At 37.6% G+C, this 24,137-nt stretch overlaps 4 protein-coding genes across 6 annotated transcripts; 2 read left to right on the plus strand and 2 right to left on the minus strand.

Moving 5' to 3' along the window:
- Nucleotides 1–4,296, plus strand: LOC137747347 (casein kinase II subunit alpha-2). Its single transcript, XM_068487444.2, has 10 exons — nucleotides 1–431; nucleotides 729–858; nucleotides 1,020–1,214; nucleotides 2,141–2,298; nucleotides 2,714–2,804; nucleotides 2,928–2,993; nucleotides 3,283–3,365; nucleotides 3,668–3,731; nucleotides 3,824–3,892; nucleotides 4,074–4,296. Exons 1-10 carry the CDS (start codon nucleotides 127–129, stop codon nucleotides 4,128–4,130), a joined length of 1,218 nt encoding a protein of 405 aa, XP_068343545.2. The 5' UTR covers nucleotides 1–126; the 3' UTR covers nucleotides 4,131–4,296.
- Nucleotides 4,297–4,935: 639 nt separating this feature from the next.
- LOC137747278 (uncharacterized protein At2g23090) lies at nucleotides 4,936–6,553 on the minus strand. Its single transcript, XM_068487357.2, has 3 exons — nucleotides 6,333–6,553; nucleotides 5,951–5,991; nucleotides 4,936–5,438 (listed from the first exon to the last, which is right to left on the minus strand). The coding sequence occupies exons 1-3, from the start codon at nucleotides 6,406–6,408 to the stop codon at nucleotides 5,319–5,321; spliced, it is 237 nt and encodes a 78-aa protein (XP_068343458.1). The 5' UTR covers nucleotides 6,409–6,553; the 3' UTR covers nucleotides 4,936–5,318.
- Nucleotides 6,554–7,166: 613 nt separating this feature from the next.
- Nucleotides 7,167–11,139, plus strand: LOC137747482 (uncharacterized). 3 transcript variants are annotated; one of them, XR_011069975.2, is made up of 10 exons: nucleotides 7,189–7,735; nucleotides 7,965–8,109; nucleotides 8,221–8,389; nucleotides 8,482–8,740; nucleotides 9,265–9,353; nucleotides 9,596–9,778; nucleotides 9,873–9,958; nucleotides 10,068–10,152; nucleotides 10,367–10,622; nucleotides 10,712–11,139. XR_011069975.2 is itself a non-coding variant. In XM_068487597.2 (9 exons), exons 1-9 carry the CDS (start codon nucleotides 7,510–7,512, stop codon nucleotides 10,499–10,501), a joined length of 1,377 nt encoding a protein of 458 aa, XP_068343698.2. In that variant the 5' UTR covers nucleotides 7,167–7,509; the 3' UTR covers nucleotides 10,502–11,139. The 3 variants fall into 3 exon arrangements, 1 of the variants encoding a protein (XP_068343698.2); XR_011069976.2 differs by having other exon boundaries at nucleotides 10,733–11,139; XM_068487597.2 differs by having other exon boundaries at nucleotides 7,167–7,735; nucleotides 10,367–11,139.
- LOC137747483 (putative prolyl 4-hydroxylase 9) lies at nucleotides 11,079–14,368 on the minus strand. Its single transcript, XM_068487598.2, has 8 exons — nucleotides 13,790–14,368; nucleotides 13,562–13,672; nucleotides 13,243–13,400; nucleotides 12,929–13,031; nucleotides 12,377–12,472; nucleotides 11,910–11,975; nucleotides 11,714–11,833; nucleotides 11,079–11,444 (listed from the first exon to the last, which is right to left on the minus strand). The coding sequence occupies exons 1-8, from the start codon at nucleotides 13,922–13,924 to the stop codon at nucleotides 11,358–11,360; spliced, it is 876 nt and encodes a 291-aa protein (XP_068343699.2). The 5' UTR covers nucleotides 13,925–14,368; the 3' UTR covers nucleotides 11,079–11,357.
- Between the last annotated feature and the right edge of the window lie 9,769 nt (nucleotides 14,369–24,137).

Genomic DNA, 24,137 nt, shown 5'->3' on the forward strand with positions numbered 1-24,137 from the left:
GAACCAAACCAACCCCCAACCCAACCCCCAACCCAACCCAACCCCCAAAACGCAGGTTTTTCGTTGGGGCGTCGTTTGACGTTAACGTTGTCGTCGTTCCACAATTTCCTCCCAAGCACATGATATATGCGCACAAATCCAGGAATACCCCTTCGCTTCCTGCTAGTGTGCGCCCTCGTTGCCTTGCGTGCACCGGTCGCGCACCCTCCTATCGTGCGCACCCCCTCCCCCCATCTTCCAAACCCTCCCCTCGAGACGCAGATCCCCACAACCACCCAAACCACTCCTCGCCAGATCTCGGCTTCGAGCAATCCCACCGCCGCGACCGCAGCAGCAGCAGAAGCCATGTCCAAAGCTCGCGTCTACACCGACGTCAATGTCCTCCGTCCTAAGGAGTACTGGGATTACGAGTCCCTCACCGTCCAATGGGGGTAACCATTTTCACCTCCCTAATTTGTTTAATTTTTTCTCTAATTTTATTGATTTTTCTCGATTATTCAATCCAATTGAAATTGCTGATTTATGATTTGGATTTCTGTAAGCTTGTAGTGGAGTTAAGATACAAGGCAATAGTAATCTGATTAAGATTAATATAGAATTAATTAGGGATTTAATTGTGTATTTACTGTGCTATCTGTGGCAATGATGGGTGCCCTACCCTACCCCCTTCCTTTTCAATTTTAATTTCTAAAAGTTACAACTTTTTGTGGGGTTTTTTTGGTTTCCAGTGATCAAGATGATTATGAAGTTGTTCGGAAAGTCGGAAGGGGGAAGTACAGCGAGGTTTTCGAAGGTATAAATGTCAATACCAACGAGCGCTGTATAATCAAGATCCTCAAGCCTGTTAAGAAAAAGAAGGTAAAGTAATTGCCTTTTAGGAAATTTGGAGATTAGGGTTTTCGGTTCTGATGTTTTGTTCGAATCAGTTGCCAATAACCCCATTCCGCACTTTTTAATATGCATTTGTAGCAAGTGCATAATGGTAACATTAGAACACCTTGTTGTTGTCTTTTGTGCAGATTAAGAGAGAGATCAAAATTCTCCAGAACCTTTGTGGGGGCCCGAATGTCGTCAAGCTTCTTGACATTGTTCGAGATCAGCACTCGAAAACCCCAAGCCTGATATTTGAGTTTGTGAACAGTACAGATTTTAAAGTTTTGTACCCCACGCTGACTGATTATGACATACGCTACTACATATATGAGCTTCTCAAGGTAAACATTGTAACTTGCTTGTGCTCCTTCCCTTCTTCCCCAGCTCATTTGGTAGGGCGATGAGTAGATACTAGATAGGAATTAGTCATGTTCAATCTTTGTTTTTTCTGCTGGTCCACAATGGTGCACTTTGTTAAATGAGAGGAGAGTTGAATTTAGCAACGAGAGATCATGCTGTTTCCACAGATAATTGTTCCAACTTTTCTAGAAATTGTATAAATGTGTTGTTTCTTAAATTTTGCATTCCTTCTTGAATGGTTGTTGCTTTCTCTCAGGAAGGAGGAATTTAATCACTTGAGAGATGACTGATTCAAATTTAGGGAATTAGTTGATAATATGTTTGTAAATTGTTGGATTGAAGTCATAGGACCTTTACAAGACATAGATATGTATAATTTTTATGAGAAGAAAAGGAAGGAAAACAAAAACATGGATCTCAAATGATTCATTATTTGTAGTAATTTAAATTACCTTCCATCTAATGTATCTGTAGCCTTAGCTTTTAATCCTATGGACCTTAAAGTGCTTTGTGGCTGTTCCAAGTTACTCAGGGTTTTAATTTCAGTCCATGTAAAGGTTTGCATAATGACTACTATGCCACTTGAGATCTTGTGTTATCAGAAGCTAAAAGGTTTTGTTAGCTATATTGACGTAGTTTGGCTATTTTTTGTATGCTTTTGTTTTTAATGATGGTATGTTAACTTGTAAGAAATGTTTCACACTCTCCTTCAACAATATGCAATTTAATGTCAATCTACCTTAGTTACCTTAGTCCAAAGCATTGCTATCAACTTTTCTATGTGTTCTGGATGTTAAGAATGCTGGATCAACATCTGTTTCTGGATCTGTTTTAAGTACTTGTGAATTTAATGTCCAAGTAGTGTTTAATTGTGCCTTTTCACAAGTTAATTATCTTTACGTTGCAGGCATTAGATTACTGCCATTCACAAGGAATAATGCATAGAGATGTGAAGCCTCACAATGTTATGATAGACCATGAATTGCGAAAACTTCGCTTGATAGACTGGGGTCTTGCTGAATTCTACCACCCTGGCAAAGAATATAATGTCCGTGTAGCATCAAGGTAATAATTTACAGCAATAGAGGACCAATGCGTATTCTTGATAGTGGTCCCCTATAAAGAGCATGCATGTTAATGAATGAACATTGAAACTGGAGTTGTTCGAGCGGGCGAATATGTCGCCTAAATTAGTACTGATCAGTTTAGGTGGCTAGGATGAAAATTATTTTAATTAGGTTCTTTTTTTTCAAAATACCGTATTGGCACTACATTTGAACATTGTGTGCATGCTTATTGGCATCTGCAGTTAGAGGGTAGTCAAATGCTTAAAATAATTTCCAGAATTTTAAGGCTAGAGTAGAAAATCTCTTTAATGGTTTTAGCATTGTGAGGGTTCCTTTGAGTTTCCTTGCATCCTTCAGTTTGTATATTCATCTTTGTGGAATAACTGAAATGTCTTTCCTTGGTTTTTTTCTAGATACTTTAAGGGCCCTGAACTTCTAGTCGACCTGCAAGATTATGACTATTCTTTGGACATGTGGAGCCTTGGTTGTATGTTTGCTGGAATGGTAAGAATTACAGTTACTGTATTCTGGTGTTAGTTACTTTTAACTCCAGTTTTAGAATGTGCTAGAGTTTCAAAAAGCATATAATCTTTGTTGATTGCTCATTATACTTGTTTTGTGGTGTAGATATTTCGCAAGGAACCTTTCTTTTATGGTCATGACAACCATGATCAGCTGGTAAAAATTGCCAAGGTAATGTCGGTACTTCATTGGTGGTTGGCATGACTTATTCTGTATGCATGATATGGTTCCTGGTAAAGTTCCTGCAAAGAATCAAATTAGTGGTTTCTGTTTATAGTACACAACGACGTGTGTTATAGAACTTAAAGCAGCTTCACATCAATAGGCAGGGACATGCCCCAACTCACATATACACATACACATATGGCCCAATGACTTAGTATATACATATATATGGTCTAAACAGTATCTGGTGTAATGTTTGTGTTAACGGATTCTGGTATTTCATATGCATTTCCAGGTACTTGGGACTGATGAGCTGAATGCATATCTGAACAAGTATCATTTAGAGCTTGATCCTCAACTTGATGCACTGGTTGGGAGGTATGTTCAGCATAAATGCCGTAATAAGTTTTGTCAGTTGTCTGTAAACCAGTACTCTTTAAGTTTTGTCAATTCTCTGTAAACCAGTAATAGGTGAATTTTGTTGTAATGTGAAATTCTGTGGAAATATCTTAGCATGCCACTGCAGTGGTTCCATCTTCCACTAGGAAGTAATGCAGTTTAACTTATCAAACAAAATAAAAAGGTGCTGCTGTTAAAAATGCATTTGAAATCCTGCCATAACAAATAACTTGGAATTAGTATCTGTATACGTATATTGATGCGTTGCTACACTACCGCAGGCACAGCAGGAAGCCCTGGTCTAAGTTTATTAATGCAGATAATCAGCACCTAGTTTCTCCAGAGGTCACCGTTTCTTGATTATTTACACTAATTTAGTTATCTGTCACTCAACTCCTACATTCGTCATTGATTTTTCAAAGGTGTTTGACATGCAGGCCATTGATTTTCTTGATAAACTTCTCCGGTATGATCATCAAGACAGATTAACTGCAAAAGAGGCAATGGTAAGTCTGCACGAGCTCACATAATATAGCATTTAGTTGTCTTGTAGTCAGGCTGAACAATGGTGACACCCGGTTCTTTCCTCGTTTTCTTTTCCTTTTTACCAACATCAGTTAATCACCGACTTTTATTTAATACGAGCTATGTTCTATGCTTAAATGTCTTTTGGCGATAACTCTGCAGGGCCATCCGTATTTCTCTCAGGTGAGGGCAGCAGAAAGCAGCAGGATGCGGACGTAATTGGTCGATTACATAAACTAGAGGTCCATGCTATATATGCTATTTGAAATGGGGAGTGTATTATTTATCCGGAAATCATCACTGCGGTTTGCCATTGTCAATTGTTGTATGTTGGAGACTGATTGTATGTTTTCATGGTCGTTTAAACAAGTTTTCTTTCTTTTAATATTTCTGCTTAATTCTATAAACCAAATTGAACCAATGTGTCACACCCAAGATCCTCGATTCGGATTTGGATTCCATCCGGATCCTTAGATCATCATATGTCTGTTCATCGTACATTGTGCGGTTAAAAATTATTTTGAATTTTTTATCTAAAATTAAACAAAGTGTACTTGCCAAAAAACTAACCACGCGATAGACAATGAACGAATAAGATGTAAAGATTTTTAAGATGCTCATCCCTTCTATTCGATATTGACACAAAATTTCAACGCCGGTTGTAAATCTCCGGCCCGTTTGGTTCATAGATCAGAAGTTTCAGAATGGGAAGTGATCTTCCGGCTCCCCCTTTCTCCTCTTATAAGCCATTGTCTATTTTTGGTCTTTGAACATTGTGCAAAAGGAGAAAAATATGTGAAGGTATAACATGCGTTCGTTCCGGGTTTGGTGAAGCACATTCCAAACGATGGATGATATTTGGAAGATGAAACGAACATTAATACCCAATACTGCACAAACCAAACAATGGAATGGCAATAGTGTATTCCCGCAGCCAGACTTCCCATTCCCAGCAAAATTCGCAAAAGGGTTCTTCGCAGAACGGCAAACAAAACTGAGTTTTTCTGTTAACCAAATAAGAAACTTAACAGAACCTTCGACACACAAATTAATTACCAAAGAGGCAAGGTTTGGTGTGAATTTGCTTGACAAACAGCAGTTCCACAAACTCGACACTCAACCCGTATAGACAACACAACGCCGTGAACCAAGGTTCCATGAAACACACTCTTTTCAAGAGTTACACCAACATTCACAATCATATAAGACCGAGTTTCGTTTCAACAAGGAGATACATCTCTTTCTTTTCTCCCTCACTCACACACATCACATACACACAAAAACAACTCCACAAGCAGTATTAAATAGCTATCGCTCTAGAAGAACTCAGTAAATTCATTCCAGGCTTTACTATAGAGGGACACAACGTTCACAATTTGTCCCTGCGACTTCTTACCAAATGTTCTTTCATTTCTTGAGATGAGGGAAACAAGCGTAGACATCAGACTTGGGATGCTTTGCCTCAGCATGCTCCCTGCATTTCACTTCCGATGTGGTGCACATAAATGCTTGCATACACACCTTACACTGCATTCAACATATAATCATCGTCATATTAAACCAGATGAAGGAGAAAATGCACTAGCTCGCCTGAGGAACAATTAGATTTGATTACATTGGAAACTCACATATATCGATCAACCAGGCCTTCATCAAAACCTACCCAACTATCGACATTATACAATAGCATACTCTTGAGACCGCTGCATAAGCGAATTGATGGCACAGACTTCATTTGTGCCCGAAACAGAATCCTCCCACCCCCCAAAAGAAAATCTCTTGGGGTTGAAACTAAAAGGCTTTCGTAAACTATATGCAAAGTCATCTCAGCCAAAATACGATAATCACTATCACCTCAAAATACGATAAAAGGCACAAATTTAACACTCTCAGAAAACCCAGTTCCAATCACATCCATTTAAACAAATAAGAATGAAAATATTTATTCCGAACCATCGCAACTAATATCGAAACGCTTAATAAACGATTTTATGGATTAACCATGATGCAAATCATCACCAATTAGTTGAAGTAATTACCTGGATTGACATGGCTTTCTCGTTTGTTTTAAGCTGACTTCCTGTTCAAATCAAACAATTAACCCAAATTAATATTCGTATTAGACCAACAACTAGATCTAACCACAACCCCCAATACGAGCTATTAAACATAAAAGTTCAATTTCTTTTTCCTAGTAATTTCTCACAACGGACAAATTTTCAGTGAAATTTTACGCGCACTAATCCCCAAAAGAAGCTTGCAAGCAACTAAAACCTAACTCGAATTACAAAATTTGTAATTTTCATTTTCTAGATTTCTTTATCATATGAAAAGCGTAATTTTTGTTTGTTAAAATAAAGTTATAAACAAAAAAAAAAAAAAAAAAAAAAAAAAAAAAAAAAGAGAGGAAGAAATATTTACCCTTGCCGGCAGCTTTCTGCTTCTCCAAGTTCTTCTCGCGGGCCATCTTGGCCTTCTGACCGTTGCCTCCTCCCATAGCGTCTGGTAAATCGAGAGAAAAGGAGGAGGAGCTAGAAACCCTAATTGGGCAATTGAGCTCTGTGCCTCTTAGGTGGAAAGGGGGAGGCGAATAGGTCAAGTTTATATCTTTAGAAACTTCTGGATGAGTTTCCTTGTGTCATGGTATTGATTGCTAATTTGGTATAGTGGCGAGTGAATCTATAATTACCGTGACATCAACGTCACGTGACCCACACGGTCTTAATGGAGTCCAGGCTTGCGGGCCCAATACCAGTTCAAAGCCACACCGACCGGCTTCGTTAGTTTGGTCTAATTGAGATAAATTTAGTTTTTTAAATCGATATTATTAATATAATTTTTATGAATAGAATTATTAATTAGAGATGTTATTGGGTGAATTTAAAGTAGAATCTTAATAAGTTTGAAAATCAACTCCTTGTAAGTTTGTATTATTTGTAAGTCAAGAAAATTCATTATAATTAATATAAATAACAATATAAGGCTAAGGGACGAGGACACTATAAATACTAGATACTTTTTCAGCTCACAAAATGATGCAGGTCAAGAAAAAGGCTACAAAATTATGGGTTTTTTTTTTTTTTTTAATGTTCACGTGGGATTAAATTGACACGTGACTCTTAATACAAGTTAATAAAGATTCTCATAAAAAAACCTATCAAATGTACAAAAGTATTCTATAATTCTCACTTTATGTATGACGTTAGGACGGAAAAAAACTTGATCTTTAAAAGTTTGAAAACTACGTTATTTGAAGAGTTAGAAAATGAGAATTACCAGATCGGTACATTTTGAAAAATGACTTTAAATTTTGGGGTGGAAATGTAGTTAAAAAGAAAAAAGAAAAAAAAAGGAAAAAAGGGGACAATCCGTCATGATCCATGAACAGAAGAGTCTGCGTATTGCGCGGTAATTACCTTCAGTGAACTGTTGAAGTGCCGACGGATAACCGAACTTCCTCCCGAAACGACGACGCATCCAGCTTCGTCTACAGTTGTACTACTGAGAGTCACAGGACCAATCCGCACCAATGCCTCCAATCTCTGAGATCCGAAGCTTCTCGCTCTGATCGATTCGAAGAAGCTCCGAATCGGAATCAATGGCGGTGGTGATTGAGAGCTCCGTTTGGGAACCGAATCCCGGCGTATACATATTCATCTTCCTGGCCTCACTCTTCTCCATCCTCGTCTTCCCTTACGCTTCCAGCAGCGGCGGCGGCGGCAGCTCTGGCAAAGCTCCGTCGCTCTTCGACCATGGAATCTCCCCCACCGCTTCCTCTCTTCGCTTCCAGCGCAACTTCCTTTTCATCTATTCTCTCGCCTCAGGTCCGTACTCCTAACGACGTCGTTTATTATTCCCTTCCACTTCCAGATAGATCCTCTGTTTCGTAATTTAAGTTTGAATTCAGCTTGTTTGGTTGCCGAGAAAATTGAACTCAACTTACTTAGAAAAGCTTCATCTTTAGATTTTTAAACCAAAAATCGCATTTTGATTAGTAATTTAGCTATTAAATTGCAATCACTGATCGGATAATTTTTCACTCTATGATGCCAGTGATGGAAGGAGTGTGGTCTGTATTTGGCGAGTTCGAATTAGCTTACTACGGTTTCAGCAGAGAGCAAATGATGTTTTCTCTCTGTGTTGGATTTGCTGCGTCTCTGTGTGTTGGTTCTTTATTAGGCGTGCTTTCGGATTTAATGTGAGTGTCAATTTTTAGCTAAAATTTCAGTCTTGTTTCTTGCTTGGTACTCAAATGCTTGATGTTAAACCCTTATCAATTTCCGATTGTTGTTTTTCGTACTTTGTGTAGTGGTCCAAAGAAAGTTTGCATCCTCTTTTGCATTCTACACCTTTTTGTCGGCTTGTGGAAGAGAATTACTGATCATCCGAGCATTTTGGTGGCGAGAATTTGTTTGTCACTTGCAGCTTCGAGTTTTTCGTTCAGTTTTGAGACGTGGATGGTAGTTCAACATGAAGAGGTTGTTAAGAAATGTCGTATTTCACATTTGATTTGTGTGTAGAAATTATTCTAGGAAACGAAGTGATTAATATATAAGCTTTGTGTTTGCAGCAAGGGCATAGGCAAGATATGTTGAGAGAGACATTTTGGTTAATGAGTTTCTTTGAGTCCGCGTCTCTTATTGGAAGCCAGGTGCTTTCAAATTGGCTCATTGGTGATAATTTGGAGAAAAACATGGCTTCACATTCTACTGCAGCCATCTTCTTGGCAATGATAGGCTTAGTCTGCCTCCTCAGAGGATGGACACAAACCCCACAAAAAGTAGCTCTTAAGGAGTATAGAGCGTCTTTCTCTGCATATATTTTTGGTGGTAAGTGTTGCATTTTGTATATAAATGTATGTCTACTTTCCTTCTTAATATACTCAAAACAAATTATACCGCTTCAATACATTCGTTATCAAAATTAATCAGTTATTAAATGAGCTTGATTGAGACTGAATATCTAATCATTTATGATTTGTCAAAGTTAGATGCTTGCCTCCATTCAGGAGGACCAAATGCTGATTTGCATTGCACTTTATTTCTTTCGTTGTTTACATTTTCCTCCATTGATACTCAGCTCTCTATACTTGCCCCTCCATTGATACTTGTTGTTTATGTTTCACCATTTCTTTACCGTCTCAAAGAGTTAAGTCACTGATGTGATGCCATCTTTTTTCTGATAGGATGAGTGCTTGTAGAGCATTTTCACACTTTGTATGTGGAACTTTTGTTTTATAAAGGTCCCCGTTTCTCATGACTGATTATTTACTGGTTAGAGGTTTGATTATGTGATGTGTTATCATACGAATTTGTGGTTTATTCTTACTGTTGCAACTTTATACGATGGCCAGATAAAAGAATATGGCTTTTGGCATGGGCACAAGCTTGTCTTCACTTCTCTATAACAGTCTTCTGGATACTATGGGCCCCTACGATAGTGGTATGATTATCTAATAATTTAAATCAAACTATTTAATAGAAGTGAAAGTCACCTTGCTTAATATCTTAAGGACTTTGAAATTTACACTAATGAGATTCTTTTCTGTCCTCCATAATTTGAACAAAGAATTCTTTCTTCCATCCCAGTTAATTTAAAAATGGATTTTAAGTTTTGGACCTTAGATATCTCTTGAGACTAGTGAGTTTCAGTTTCTTCTCGAAATTTTATTAACATGATTTTAGGCCGATGGACGGGAAGTGCACCTAGGGTTGATATATCCATGTTTTATGGGCTCAAAAATGCTTGGAAGCACAGTATTTCCGTGGCTGAATAGTGGACTGTCGTCCCTTAGAACTGAGGATTGCCTAGTATATGCATTCATCATGCTCGGGCTTGTATTGTCCGTAACAGCTTATGATTATCAGGTGAAGATGTTTTTGGAAATTTAAGAAAGATAATCATCAGTCCTGTTTGATGCTAGCTGTTCGGAAGTTTAAAATTTTAATTGTTGATATGCAGGAAATTGGAGTTTTAACGACACTATTTTGCATATTTCACGCTGGTCTTGGCGTGGTTTTGCCTTCACTTGCCAGATTGAGGACCATGTAAATTAAACAAATGCTCTTTCTTTCTTTTAGCTGATTTCTCCTCTCAATTTTTGTTACGTGGATTTTTTATCTGATAGTTTTGCTGCTTTTACTTGTTTGTTCACAGGTATGTCCCTAATGCACTGCGTGGAGGGATGATAAGCCTTTCTCAAGCCCCTGCAAATGCAGCAATTCTGCTTTTTCTGGTGCAAGTGAGTTTCTCTTCCTAGGATCACTTTGACATAGAAAAGAAAACATACGGTTAAGCATCCCCGCCTGGCTCAGTTGTGTATTGGCGTGGGCTACCTGTTGTTGTGAGCATCCATAGTAACAGAAGTTCTTATTTAACTGATAAATTCGACCATGTAGTTTTATTGATTAGTTATCCATCCTCTCACTTTTCTTGCTACTGTTTTATTGATGCAGGGAAAATACTACTATAACATTGGGAATTCAACAATCATAGCGTTTGCTGCGCTTGGGCTATTCACAGCAGCTGGTTGTATGCATGTCTTGAAGCGATGGGGGAAGCAACCGTATCACAACTGGCACAAATTGTGATTTTTTTTGCCTAATTATCACCAGATTATCGGCTGAGTTGGAGAATACTTCATTTAGTCTTTGACTATCACAAATGAACGTGTTTAAAGAAGAATTTACGTGTCTCTGAATCCAGACTGAGGTATGCCACTATAGAAAAGTATGGGAAACATAAATATTGAAAAAAAAAGTGAGTAAGATTAGATTGATATGGTCTTGTATACTCCTTAGGGATCAACTGAATGACTGCAGGGCGGAAATCAATTATCGGTTCCTCATCTCTCAGTTCAATTCAGCTTGCCAAATCCATCTCAGCCTCTTAAATTTCAGGATAAGTCTGCTGGTTTGGAGAATAGCAAGGAATTTACATGTTTACAATCAGATATTACAAATTTATTACCGGCATTGTTGCTGTTTAGGGATTTATAAACCGAACGGTAGCTGAGAGTTGCAAATCTCCGCCATCCTCATCCCGAAGGTCAATTTTTTCAATTTTTTGTGTAGGTTGTAACATTTGTGCCCTAAAGTGACATATTTAGCATTATAGTTTAGCAAAATTGTACTTGCTGTCATTGAATGGAGCTGAAACAGAATGGAATTGTCAAAATTCTTTACTTTTATTGCATAATACATCTTATTTGTACCGGCTACATTTCACATATCTGGCTTCAAATGAAACCTCCTACACTTATTTAATTGAATTGCTAGATGAGATACAAGATGTCAACACGCCGGAAAATTTCTCGAGACTCCGATCCATACCAAAACGAAGGCTCATACACGAAAGACCCCCCGCCGCTGGCTGAGGTTGTGCGGTTAATGCTCAAGTGAGGATGAAAATTTGAGCATTATACAACAATGCTATTAGCAACTGCAACTAATCCTCTTGTTCTTGATCCCTGATCCACTTTGTAGCTACCCATTTTTCCCCTTTGATTACAGGACAGCTCCCGTGTAACGCTAACTGCAGAGGCATCAACCGAATTCCGAAATTAGAATGGACGAGTAAACAGTCATATATAGGAACGTTTAACGGTTACTGCTTCGGTGCACAATGCATTGTACGCCAACAAAATAAACGAATAAATTCTCTCAGTCGGAATGATATACAGCACCAGCCGGGATAAATTTCATGAGACAAGCTGAGGAAAACGTCGTTTCTTAATTTTTTTACGTCGATGATTCTGGAAATGATGGTAATAATAGTGACAATGGAAGCAAAGCAACACTAACCGGATCAATTGTACCATTTGGGAGCAATGAATAAAACAGAAGTCCATCCCCTTTGCGTGGCTTCACTTTCAAGCCAACACATTCCCGAAAATCATAGGTTCCATCCGTGTTTGAGCCATTCTGCAGATCAAAAACGGGATGATCGATGATGAACAAACCAAAGGGGCAATAAGAAAAACAGAGGTCTTGATCTTACCTCGTATGGAAACATGGTTTCACCGCCGTCTTGAACATCAGTTAAATACAACAAGAACGATGCAACCTGCACAAGTTCAAATAAGACTCTTTAAAAGCTTATGGTAAATAAACAATGCAATTCTATCAAATCCACACTATTTGAAAGAATTCTAGTTCTCGTAGAACATCTTTTTGTAACATAAGACATGAAGACCAACACATCCTTTTGGTTTCGAACTAGCTAATCCAATTTATCCAGGTAGTACACTCCGATACGTTTGAAGTGAGTACAGAATAACCAACTGTGCTTTCCATCAACTGTAATAGTTGTGCAAATGTACGGGGAAAGAACATTAAGGTTTATCTTTGCCTAGTTTTATCTGGATGTGGGAGTGCAAGTGTATCGGTGATACACAACCACAAACATTATGATCATGAAACCAATAAAGGCCAAACGAAAATGCATGTATTACGCTGAAGATGTACCCTTTGGCTCTTCTGTGGACCGTATTGGTCAGGGTGGAATGCATCATAATGAGAATTATACTTCTGCCCGATCTCATAGCGCAAGACGTTAAATGCCTGAAACATGATGACATCCTCAGCTCAGACAATTTTACAAACTGGCCTGAAATAAAAGGTTAACTAATTCAACAAAAGGGTCAACGACTTTCAGCGACACAATACGATTTCACTTATTAAGTTTCTATTGGATGGTGGGAACGTAGCAGAAACACACAGACATGTGAGAAACAGAATAAAAGAAAAGAGTTTGCAAAAACTGTTTAGGGTCATCCTCCGCCATAAACTAACAGAGGATTATTTTGCAACAACCGTCTTCCCCCAACTCCATTATCCCTTCCTAACCCAGTTTGTGCTTGCAGAACATTTACACTTACAAGTGCGCACATAATTGAGAAACTTTCGCAAAGTATTGCTTACAACGAAACATGATGAGTCAATATGATTTTTGTATAGATATAGATAGGGAAATGAGGAGGATGTAATCATAAGCTCTAAACTCTAACTAAATGGTACCTCTCCATGTATCCTGGGAAGCATTGTAGCCCTTGCAATCTTTTCCTCAATCGCATCCAGAGTCCCGGATTTATCATCAGAAGCGGAAAGAAACATGCCGGAACTGCTTCAAAATACCGTGTAAGCATGAAAGTAGCATCCATAACCACTCATCTTTACGAAAACTTCTTACATGTGAACCCGATCACATTAATGCTATTAGTTCTAAGCTTATATCAACAATCAACCACAAAAATGGGACGCGTAACCAGTACTAATAGTGCAAATCCTGAAAAGGGTTTGCTGATTCGCCACACCAAATGTTGAGAATGTACCTTGTTCGTATATCCTTTGTGCTCTCCTCTGTCTCTCCTTCTCGCAAAGCCAAAGTCGATGGTTTAAGGTGTGGCTTTGCCAAGCCAATTATGCTTTCGCATTGCTCCGGAGTTGCAAAATTAGGAAAATATAATGCTCGGGGATACCAACTCAAGACCTAAACAGTTTATATGCCCCCATTTCTGGTTAGCTTAGCTAATGAAAAATTCAATCTTTGATCCCACAAAATTGACACAACTCCTAAATGGATCAAACTGTTCATAACAATTCCAGCAAAATAGATAAACAAATAAATAAATAAATAAATAAACCAGACACCTGAAAGGGAATGGAAGTTAAAGAATCGTCACCGGTCTCTCCACAAAGCATCGAAGTGTACTCTGTTTCTAACAGTCTAGCTCTCAGCCTACCACCACCACCACTGACATCCTGCAAAAAATTCAAAGTTTTCAAAAATAATCTTATTCAGTTTTGAAAATTTGAAAAACCCCATTAAAGTTCTTGATCAGAAGAAGGAACCCAATAGAGGAAAAATGAAAATTTGACCTGAGAGAGGAGGGAGGAGCCATAGAAGCCGGCAAGGAAGAAGAAGGAGCAGAAGATGAAAGTAGTGGGTAACCCAATTGTACCCTTGAACTTGAACTTGGAGCTCCAATTCCCCTTCCCGCTTTTGGGTCTCATTGGTAATTTTACTACTCTTCAATTGCTGCTGCTGGAGAATTGGTGGCTTCTATTTGGTCTCTTCTGCCGTGGCTTTTGAGTAAGCAAACCGTGTTCTTTAAATCTAATTGCACGCACGGCACGGCGGGATTTGGTGTTAAAAAAGACTGAGATTTTGTGACAAACAGGGACTGTGATTTGAATTATTTACCAAAATTATTGGGGGTACAGTCAATTTGTAAGATTTGGGGTTTGGGGTTTGGAGATTTGGAAATTGGAATCCAATGGTACTAGGAATTTTAGTTGGTGGGGGAGAAAAAATTATCGACCTTGCCTGCTTTTCCGCAAAGTGCTGACATCCAAAGTCTTATTGTTTTTCAGTCAACAAGCATCCAAAGTCATTACCCACAGAATTGTGAAATTGGTGGGCAATGTGGTGTGGAGCATGTTCTTCTTTTTGCTTATGCGGTTTCAGTTTTTCCACCTTTTTTTGGAGATTTCACACTAATTGAGTTCACTAACCACGCTGATATCGTTCTCTAATTTGCATCTGACCGTACAACATGACTTACGTAATGTAATAGTTTTTTAGTTTAATTAAAAGTAAAATTACTCAATACAAATTATATGTAATTTTTCACTTTATTGACTTGGGATTTTTGTATGCTTCCAACATTTCTCATTGCAATATACTCACTATTCTTTTTTTTTCTTAGGAAATTGGGCTTAGAGCTCTTACACAAACTTACCAACAAAATGTAGCTTTGCTCTCAATGCAATCTCTACTAGTTTTCTTGGACGAAAATGATCTCAAGTTAATATCCTATCGATACATATTAATACATTATCGACACAATATTGATATATTATCGACATAATATTTTTTAGTAAGAGACTTTTAATTTGAGATATTTTGTCAAAGAGGGCTATTAGATTGCATTTTGAGAACATGGCTAATTTTGGTTGATGTATTTGTAAGGGGCTAGTACGCCCAATTTCCCTTTTTTTCAGTGATCAAGAGTGATGCTATATCCAGTGGCGGAGCAAACAAATTTACAATGTTTTCAAAAATTCGATTGTACTTTCATTTATAATTGTTCAGGACGTGTTCTCATATTTTGAAAATGTCGTATCACAACATCATTATCAATCGAATCAATAGGTGCTTAATCCGAATGCTTGTGGACAATTGTTTGAATATGTGGATTTTGATTCATTAAAGATTCACAATGAAGTAAAGCTTGGTTGTGAGCATTATTAGGGCCTCCAACATGAACTTGGAGTTGGCCTTTTTTCTTTCAATTATAAAAACCTTTGGGAGTAAAATTGTCACTACCTGCTTGGTCTGGAACTTGGAGCTTGAAAAGATAACAACTTCGATAGAAAATAGTATTTTTGGATTTGCTATACTCCAACCAAGTAGAAAAGTCATCGAACCATTTAGGATTGGAACGTCCTTGTACTACTGCAAATGATGTATACGGAAATTGATGGTTTCGAGGTTGAAACAATTCCCTCTGTAAATAAACTCTTCGGACTTGATCTCTAATATTTAGATCATATTCTAATATCTAAAGTCGAATCCAGGATCTCCTGTAAGATTTGTTAATATACTATCTATGTCACTTTCATTTGAACTTTCATGAATATTTGTTGTAGAGGGTGATGAAAGAGTATCTTCTGTTGATTTTCTCTTAAAATACCTCTCCATAACCATTTTAAATAATACAAAAGAAAACGAGTCAACATAACATAAGTTTGATCAAATTAACAATCATTGAATCCACCAAAACTATAAGCAATAAAAAGTCTAATTCGGCACTTTCAGTCTTCAATTCATTATCATATATATTCATATAAAGCAAATATTCAAGCCATGTAAATTGAACGATCATAAACCATATAAAAGCCATTTCCCAATTACCACATATAATGATATAAATCCAACGGTATTGGAAATTAAATAATGAAATTTGGAATAAACAATCACGAAGTGACCATATGAACCAAATGAATACCTAAATTTGACTAACTTATGCTACATTCAACACTTTTTTTCTATTATAAATGGAGATGATTGCACTCTCAGACCTTGTAAGTTTTGTTTCCTCCTCTGATCCCTTCTTTCCATCTGTTCAAAATTGGAACTGAATGAAAACCTAAAAACCCCAATAGATTTAAGATGAAAGAAATACCAATGATTGGAAATTAGGGATTCCCATATAGTACAACCAAGTGTAGTTGTATTTCTCTATTGCTGCTATCGTTTATTGTAACAGATTTGTACTGGTAGCTCTTGTATGCTTGACAGTTGTATGTTAGCTCTTATGGTTATCGTTTAGGGGTTTCCTCTTATTTGTCTATTTGAGTAATTCACTTCAGATCAATTTATTGGTAACTGAAGTTATATACCCAATGACACCCTTGTAATGGTTCGTGTTGATTAATGAAATACACTATCGTTTCCTGTCATAAAAAATAAAATAAAAAAAGCGATTGGAGTGCCTGATTAAACTTGAACAACGAAGATACTTAGAATTTGACTCGAGGATATGAAGTTTGTCATGCAGGTGGAGGAGTCACAGAGTCAGGCGTGAAGAACTGGAAGACCTTGTGCGTATTTGAGAAGTTAGCATGCTCAATTTTTTTAAAGGAAATGGAACAAAACGACATAGTTTTGTGTCAATTAAAAAAATATTGATTAAAAATCCTTATTTATTTCATTTGCTGCTTGTTGGTATAGGGGTTAAATGTTTCTTCAAAAGGGTAAACTTACAAATTTATTGGGGTAAGGAGATGCCAATGACCCCGCATTGGCTCCTCTAATTGCTATATTTATCACTTTTTTTTTTTTCCATGCTACTTGATGTGACATGTGATGTGATGAATTATCATTAAATAAAATAAACTCAATTTTCAATGAAATAAAATCATCTGAGATAAAATCACAAACTAACGTGGCAATTATAAGCAATTTAGGCAAGGAGCCGATTTTCGCACTCTTTTTAGCTTCTTACACACACCATCTTTGTTTCTAACCACAAATTGAATAAATCAAATAAAAACGGCACACATAATTTCATAAGAGCAAGTAAGAGAAAAAAAATAGTGTGTGTCTATCATTTTCCCTAACATTATTCATGATGAAATAGAAATTTCCTTCTAATCTAGGAGGGTTGCATCAATAACATTTAAAAAATGTTGGCAAACTATCATTTCTGTTGTAGGTCTAATTTACTAAATCATAAAAAAGACAGAGAGAAGGGGTGCGGTAACAATAAAGAGAAAGAGAGAGATGTATAATTGTGAGGTGTGTATTATCTCATCCTATTGTGTCTTTATTTATAGTAGTAAGGAAGGTAAATTTCTTACCCCAATAGGATTACAACTCTACTAGGATAATATTTAGTCTAAGAGAGATATGGTAGAATCCCATAAGGATATCCAAAATATGATAGGATTTACACAATCACATTCCTAATCTAATAGTACTGCAACACTCCCCCTTGAGTGTTAAATACTCAAACAAATAGTGCATCAGGTCTTTAGCGATGAAGTAAGCTCAATTGATGAAGTTGTCAACACAATGAGCAAATGTAAGTCTCAAATCAACGGAAGAATGCATAAAAGGTAAAACTCACAAAACCTTATTATGGTAAAACCCAAGGTGGGATAAAAACTCATAGACTAAGGCAAAAGGTAAGAAGTTGTATTAAGTCAAAACTAAACGTCTTCTGGATGCAAGTAGAATAGCTTACAAGGGTATGACCAGCCCACCATGGGTGCCTCCTCAAAACCTAATTAGGTAGCAAAAAACCAGTGAGAAAAATGCTCCTAATCATAGAGAAAAATAGTACATTAAGACTAAGTGAGTATACTTCTAGATACTCCCCCTAAGTTTGACAAAACTTCCAAATGAGAACTATAAGCATTTCATATGAATAGTTAGGCATACCAATTCCTCGGACAAGCTCCTAGAAGTTGACTTCGGTAGTGACGTCGTGTAGAGGTCGGCAAGGTTGTCTGGGATCAGGTTGCATGACTTCAATCTCCTGATGCTTTGCTGATGTGATGTAGAGGCAATATGTCTTGGCGTTGACTTCGTTGATGTATCAAGTCTTAGTCAGGTGGATATATGTGGCATAATCTTCGTAAATTGTCATCAGGACTCAACGATAAATGAAAACATTGCAAGTACTTCGAATGTGCTCAACAAGAGCTCTCAACCATGTCTCACGTGAGGCTTAGTGAAGTAAAGTGAGTCTTGGAACAAGTCGAAGATTTTGCAACTAAGGACATATCATGGACCTCCAAGATATTGCGATATCCCTAAGGATAAAGGCATAACCATTCGGGGATGTATGTTGTGCATGTTTGATAAGTAACCAATGTCAGCATAACTAACAAGGCAAACATCATTCCGAGGATCAGGGGGTCGGATCCGCTCAAGATGTATTGGGATTAGCCCAAATCCATAGTACCTTTCAGGGTAGCGGAAAAATGCCTTTAATACAAATTTAGTGGATACATGTAGGCGCGGTGCTGCATCTTTACCAATAGATCAACGGCGAATAAGATGTCCTGCCTAATACAATGAGTTAATTACAATAAAGCGCAAAGTTGAACTCAGATATGGAACTTCAGATTCCATAACCTTTTCAAGGGTCTTATTTGCATATAGAGTATGAAAGATCATAGGTATATTCAAAGGTAACAGATTTGGGGTGTAGTTCGACTAATAGACAAAAGTACCGTCAAAACAATGCTTGAACTTCAGGTTAAGGTGTAAACAAGTTATCCAAAGATCATTAATTTCAAATTCCATCTTTAGGTGCAAGGCAGTTTTCTCAAGCTCTTCCAGAGTCTTAGTAAGAAATATGTCATTGACATAAACTGCAACTCTAGCAATTAGGAATAACATTTCATATCCCTGACTGATCAAATAATCACTTAGATGGGTATACCACATCCACCGGATTATTTCAATCTGTAAGTGAACGCCTCAAACAAGTTGACAGGGTGTTATGTGGTTTGGAACTATTTGAACCAGTCCATGTAATTCTTCAGGAACTCACATGTAAATCTCTGTATCTATATCCCCATAGGGAAACAATAACCACATTTTGTAATGCTGCAATCAATCATAGGGCGTTTGAAAGAAACCTTGCATCGTAAAGCGTGCATCATATCACACTGTTTCATTGATCTTGTTACGCTTCATTTGTCACTTGTAACACAATAAGGTTACCTTGGGCAGTGTAGGAACGACATGTCCAAATACACTTTGGTAAGGAATTTAACCTAGATTGTAATTTCCATTGTCCAATCAGTTTTACATTGTCACTAATCAACGAAACATGGTTTGATAATGTTGTTTTTCATTTACGTCGGTAGTTAGCATATAAATGAACACATCATCAATGATAATCTCATTCCAATTCCATTATCTCATCCAAACTAGTATACTAGACCAAGACTTCATGTCTTGGGAGTAATATGGATTAATCTCATGAGATGGAAATGATTTGAGACAGCGATCGAGTATAGATTCATTTTGTGTTGTGACCTTTCTCTTCTAGGGAAGTGAATTCTATAAACTGAGTGATCTATCATGCTTCAGGCGAAGACAGATTGATTAGCTATCCGCTAATGTACTGCACAGTCTAATAGAGGCGACACACCCCTCGTGAATGTTGACTCAATGTCTGTTAAGTACATCTATCCTCGTATGCATATTTGCAGCTGGTATATGATCTCCTTACTTTAGCTAGATCAGAGGAATGCATCTGGAGAAACATTTTAAAGGCTAGAATACATCGCACTTGCTTATCATACTTGTGCGATACGGGGATCAAGATGAGACATAGTGGGCAACATCCACACAAATTCGCCTCGTTCTTATCTCTCCATAATGGCGATAAGACTGCCTCATTTAAGTGACAATTCGCAAATGAACGGTAAAAAGATCGCTTGCAAGAGCTCTAAGAGAGCTAGTTTGAAGGATAATCATGATCGACAAAGATTCACATCCTTATGTGAGGACCCATATTGGTATGTTACGGCGACGCAATTTGGCACATGGAATGCACACCCGATTGCGTAAGTAAGAAACACTAGGTTCATACCCAGTAACCAACTGTAACGTCGAAATATGATGGATAACATGGGCTTCAAGGCGGACCAACATAGCTTCGTATAAGATTGCATAGCACTAGGTTGAAACTAAAAGCTTGATGTGTTCACCAAGGTCTGGACAATCATTGAATTACGCTTTATGATCACTTTGCAAGGCTGTTTTGGATATGGGTCAAGACGCGGGCAAGCCTAGCAATTGCAGTAGGCTTTGCTACAGGCGCGTCGGTGCACTAAGGCAAAGCCAAGCAAGCTGGCTTGCTAGTTGGGCCAGTGTGCGTGGGCACAAACCCATCAAGGTTGCAGGCCTGCTGGTGGGCTCTAGGCTTTAGGCCCATGTAGGAACCCAACCCAGCCGAAGGCCTGGTTGTCTGTGCAGGTGTAGCAAGCCCACCAGCCTACAGGTTGTCCATGACATAGTCCAAGGTGGTGGCATGGTTGCAAGCCAACCAACTCAGCTTAGCGGCGCAACGTGGAGCTACAGCTCAACTACAAAAATCCCAAAAATTAAGTAATTAATTTTTTTTCGACATCTAGGGTTTGAAAACTCTAATTGCTTCTAAATTATTTTGATGCGTTGACTCACAAATTCCACACAACATAATTGCGTATTGCATGAACATGTGTGTGTGTGTGTGTGTGTGTGTGTGTTGATAAATATATAAACATATACAATATATATATATAACGGAAGGAAAATATAAATGTAGGGATTCATGCTTCATGGGGAATGTTTTCATGCTTCATGGTCGTTTTAAATATCTTAATTTATTTTAAAAGAACCTGATTGGTAGAAAACAATTGAGCCTTTGATGTTGTAGAAGATCCTTCTTAGAATATCGGAATTGCATCTCCAATGCATTGCATCGTGTTTAACAAAGAAAAATTAAATTGAATCAATAGCATTTAGATCAATTTAATAAAGTAATAAATTAGTCATAAAAAGAATGATTAAAACGCAATACTCCCCTAATTGAAGAACAAACTCTCTTTAGTGCAGCGTCAGAAGCGTGCTGATAACGTGTTGTAAGCCTAATTTACTAAATCATATAAAGGACAGAAAGGGGGTGCGGCAACAACAGAAAGAAATAGAGAGATGTGTAATTGTGAGGTGTGTATTATCTTACTCATTGTGCTTTTATATATAATAGTAGGGAAGGTAAATTCCTTACCTCAATAGGATTACAGCTCTAATAGGATAATATCTAGTCTAAGACATATGGTAGAATCCCATAAGGATATTCAAATATGATAGGATTTACACAATCACATTCCTAATCTAATAGGACTACAACATTTTCTTAATTTTCGTCATCCTTTTTCGAGTCTCTTAATTTTTTTTTAAGGTAATGAGTCTTTTGATTCCAATTAGTCATACAAAAAAATGACTTATTATTAAAATGTGGCATGTTTAGCATTTTATGTTGAGAAAATAAAAAGACGTGATTAGAGATACAATCAAGACTTATTTTCACGTAAGTTCTCAATAAAAGTCGAGTAGTATCTCCGATGGCCTCGGACTAAATATGCCATTGTAAACAAAAGAAACTCACATACATGTTGAATGCTAATTTCTCTCTATAATCACATGATTAGGTTGATGGAGTGGTAGACAACAAAGAAAGAAAATGATCTTCACAATTTCTCTTTTTCCTTTTGCATATTCTATTTCTTTTTGTTCATGAATTCTCTTAATTTATTCAATCTGCATACTCTATTTCTTTTTGTTCATTAATTCTCTTGATTTATTTAATCTGATGGTCTAAAATAAACATAAATGTATAAAATAGGACAAACAACCTAATAAACGAGTTGCAACCAAATAAACGAGTTTCAATCTTTTTGGATTGCAAATACTAAAACACGGAATTGGATCCCATTTGGATTCACTTTGTGGGGATCCTAGATATCCTCACATCTTAGTCATTCATCGTGTATTGTGCAATGAGAAATTATTTGACTTTTTTAATTTAAAATTAAACACCAATAATATCTAACGAAAACTGGCCGAACGATATACGATGAATGACTAGAGATCCTCACAAAGTGAATTCGAAAAGAATCATCTCCCTTAAAAAACAACCATGGAAAAGGAAAAGTAGAAAAAAAATGAGAGAAGGAAATTAGTAAGAAAAGTGCACCACTTGAGTGCCTAAGACATTCTACTAGAAAAGGTAGCCCAAGTGACATTCACAAGGGCACTATCATATTGTTTAGGCCCAAAATAATATTATTGGGCCGAGCGTAGGTTTATGTTCGGCCCAAAACTTTTCCTAATGTACTATGCGCTGTCTAGCGGTTGTAAGCCGCTCAGTTAAAGGGGTCGAGTCTTATTGCAAGAAGGAGTGATTTGGATAAGAACGGATGGGTCGGGAGGACGTTGAGATTTGAGAAGTGAAGTGGCCAGATATAGTGTTTAGTTCAAAGTCCTAACAGGAGTAGGATTGGGCGACCCCTGGTTGGACTAGGATGAAGAATACTAATCCAAGTATAGTTCTGATTCGGCCAAGATGAGATTGGTTGCTATAAATAGGATGGGGGTGCGTCATTCAAACCCCCTCCAATTCAACACACAAACTGCCCTGCGCAAACCTCTCAAACATCTTGAGATTTTCTTTATTTCCTTTTTCCGCCAACACATCTTTAGTTTGAATAAACAGCACTATTGCCATAAAATCAACCGACTGATGAGCACCTTTAGTTTAGATAAACAGCACTGCGTTGAGGTCGATTGGTTACCTATCCAAGTCTCAGTCAAGAAGGGTTTCCGAATCCTTATTGGCAAAGGTTATCTAATTAGCCTTCTCAGCGAAGTAAAGTGTTACAAGTTACTACATTTGACACATTGAATGCTGAGTGATTTTATGATTGGATACTCACAAGTGAGTTTCAGAGTTCGGCATTCTGACGGCCGAACCACATTTACCATCAAGACATACATCTCTTTTGAGTACCTGTGTCCATATAATTTAAAGCTGATTTGACGTGCTTATACTCTTACGAATATAATCATCGTGACTGAACCCGGTGCCGACGATTCGTGAACTTCGCAGAACTAGCAGCCTTGTCTTCATGCTCAAGAACCCGAAGGCCGAGACGTGTTCCTACCTCGGTCCCAGTTGTAAGATCAAGAAGTCAATAGCGCATTCAACGCAACATCAACTAATTTTACTCCACGAGTTGGCATGCCCTACATCAACCGAATAACGTAGTTAGCTCATTAGTTACTCGACCTGCGCGCCATGTAGGCTTGGTAGTTTTTAGGGTCAACACATATATATCCCATTAATTCTTTGTTCTATTCATAGTTCGTTGAACTCCTTTTTGCTCTTTTTTACTGTGGTAATTGTTCCTTTTACCTTTGAGGACAACCCTTCTTTTATTAGATGGATGGATTATGAGTTTTCATTGAATAGGTGATGCCACTAAAACTATACATATATTATAGAAGAAAATCATATGGCAAGTGTCGTTTGATGACATAGACACTAATGGGGAAATATACCCGATAACACCCAAGAATTCCCTTTGTTAGGTTGAACTTCCAACCCCTTTTGTTTTGATACAATCAATACTTGGCAGTGGCAAAGCCACGTGAGGGCGAGGAATGGCGGCCGCCACTCCCCTCGCCAGAAAACACGACTGGAGTTCTGGGTTCAGCCCCTCCCCTTGCCAGAAAATTCGACTAGTTCATCCCCTCCGACATCTGGTTCTGCTGCGCACAACAACATATTGGCTTTTTTTTTTTTTTTTTGTCAAACATCCAGACCAAAACGATGTTGTTTTGGTCTTGGTAAAAAAAAAAAAAAAAAAAAATTAAAAAAACTAAAACAGAACAGTACGTTTCGCATGTTTGAAAAAAAAAAAAAGTAAATAAATAAATAAAATAAATATATATATGTATATGTATAGGGGTGACCGTGTGTCCCCCCCTTCCCTCAGCCCTTTCCGTGTGTCAGAGTCAGTGTCCCCCTTTACTTTCACCCTTTCCCAATTCCCATCCAATCAAAGATAGAGAGCAAAGCTGCTCTGGCCCCCAAAATCCAGAACCTTTAAATTTTTAAAGAAACTAATGAAAATAAATTAAAAATTTTGAATTTGA

The sequence above is a fragment of the Pyrus communis genome, chromosome 2 (assembly GCF_041283825.1).
Source record: "Pyrus communis isolate YQ-2024b chromosome 2, ASM4128382v1, whole genome shotgun sequence".
In the NCBI taxonomy this organism is placed as follows: Eukaryota; Viridiplantae; Streptophyta; class Magnoliopsida; order Rosales; family Rosaceae; genus Pyrus; species Pyrus communis.

Bases quoted from the DNA above. Each gene is read 5' to 3' on its own strand.
- LOC137747278 (XM_068487357.2), bottom strand. From the start codon at position 6,408: ATGGGAGGAGGCAACGGTCAGAAGGCCAAGATGGCCCGCGAGAAGAAC. The intron at 5,992-6,332 runs GTAAATATTTCT...TGATTTGAACAG, and splicing joins GCAGAAAGCTGCCGGCAAGG to GAAGTCAGCTTAAAACAAAC. The intron at 5,439-5,950 runs GTAATTACTTCA...TGTTGAATGCAG, and splicing joins AGAAAGCCATGTCAATCCAG to TGTAAGGTGTGTATGCAAGC.
- LOC137747347 (XM_068487444.2), top strand. From the start codon at position 127: ATGCGCACAAATCCAGGAATACCCCTTCGCTTCCTGCTAGTGTGCGCC. The intron at 3,732-3,823 runs GTCACCGTTTCT...TTTGACATGCAG, and splicing joins AGCACCTAGTTTCTCCAGAG to GCCATTGATTTTCTTGATAA. The intron at 3,893-4,073 runs GTAAGTCTGCAC...ATAACTCTGCAG, and splicing joins TAACTGCAAAAGAGGCAATG to GGCCATCCGTATTTCTCTCA.
- LOC137747482 (XM_068487597.2), top strand. From the start codon at position 7,510: ATGGCGGTGGTGATTGAGAGCTCCGTTTGGGAACCGAATCCCGGCGTA. The intron at 8,110-8,220 runs GTGAGTGTCAAT...TACTTTGTGTAG, and splicing joins GGCGTGCTTTCGGATTTAAT to TGGTCCAAAGAAAGTTTGCA. The intron at 10,153-10,366 runs GTGAGTTTCTCT...TTATTGATGCAG, and splicing joins TTCTGCTTTTTCTGGTGCAA to GGAAAATACTACTATAACAT.
- LOC137747483 (XM_068487598.2), bottom strand. From the start codon at position 13,924: ATGAGACCCAAAAGCGGGAAGGGGAATTGGAGCTCCAAGTTCAAGTTC. The intron at 13,673-13,789 runs GTCAAATTTTCA...AATTTTTTGCAG, and splicing joins GCTCCTCCCTCCTCTCTCAG to GATGTCAGTGGTGGTGGTGG. The intron at 11,834-11,909 runs GTAAGATCAAGA...TTTGATCTGCAG, and splicing joins AAACCATGTTTCCATACGAG to AATGGCTCAAACACGGATGG.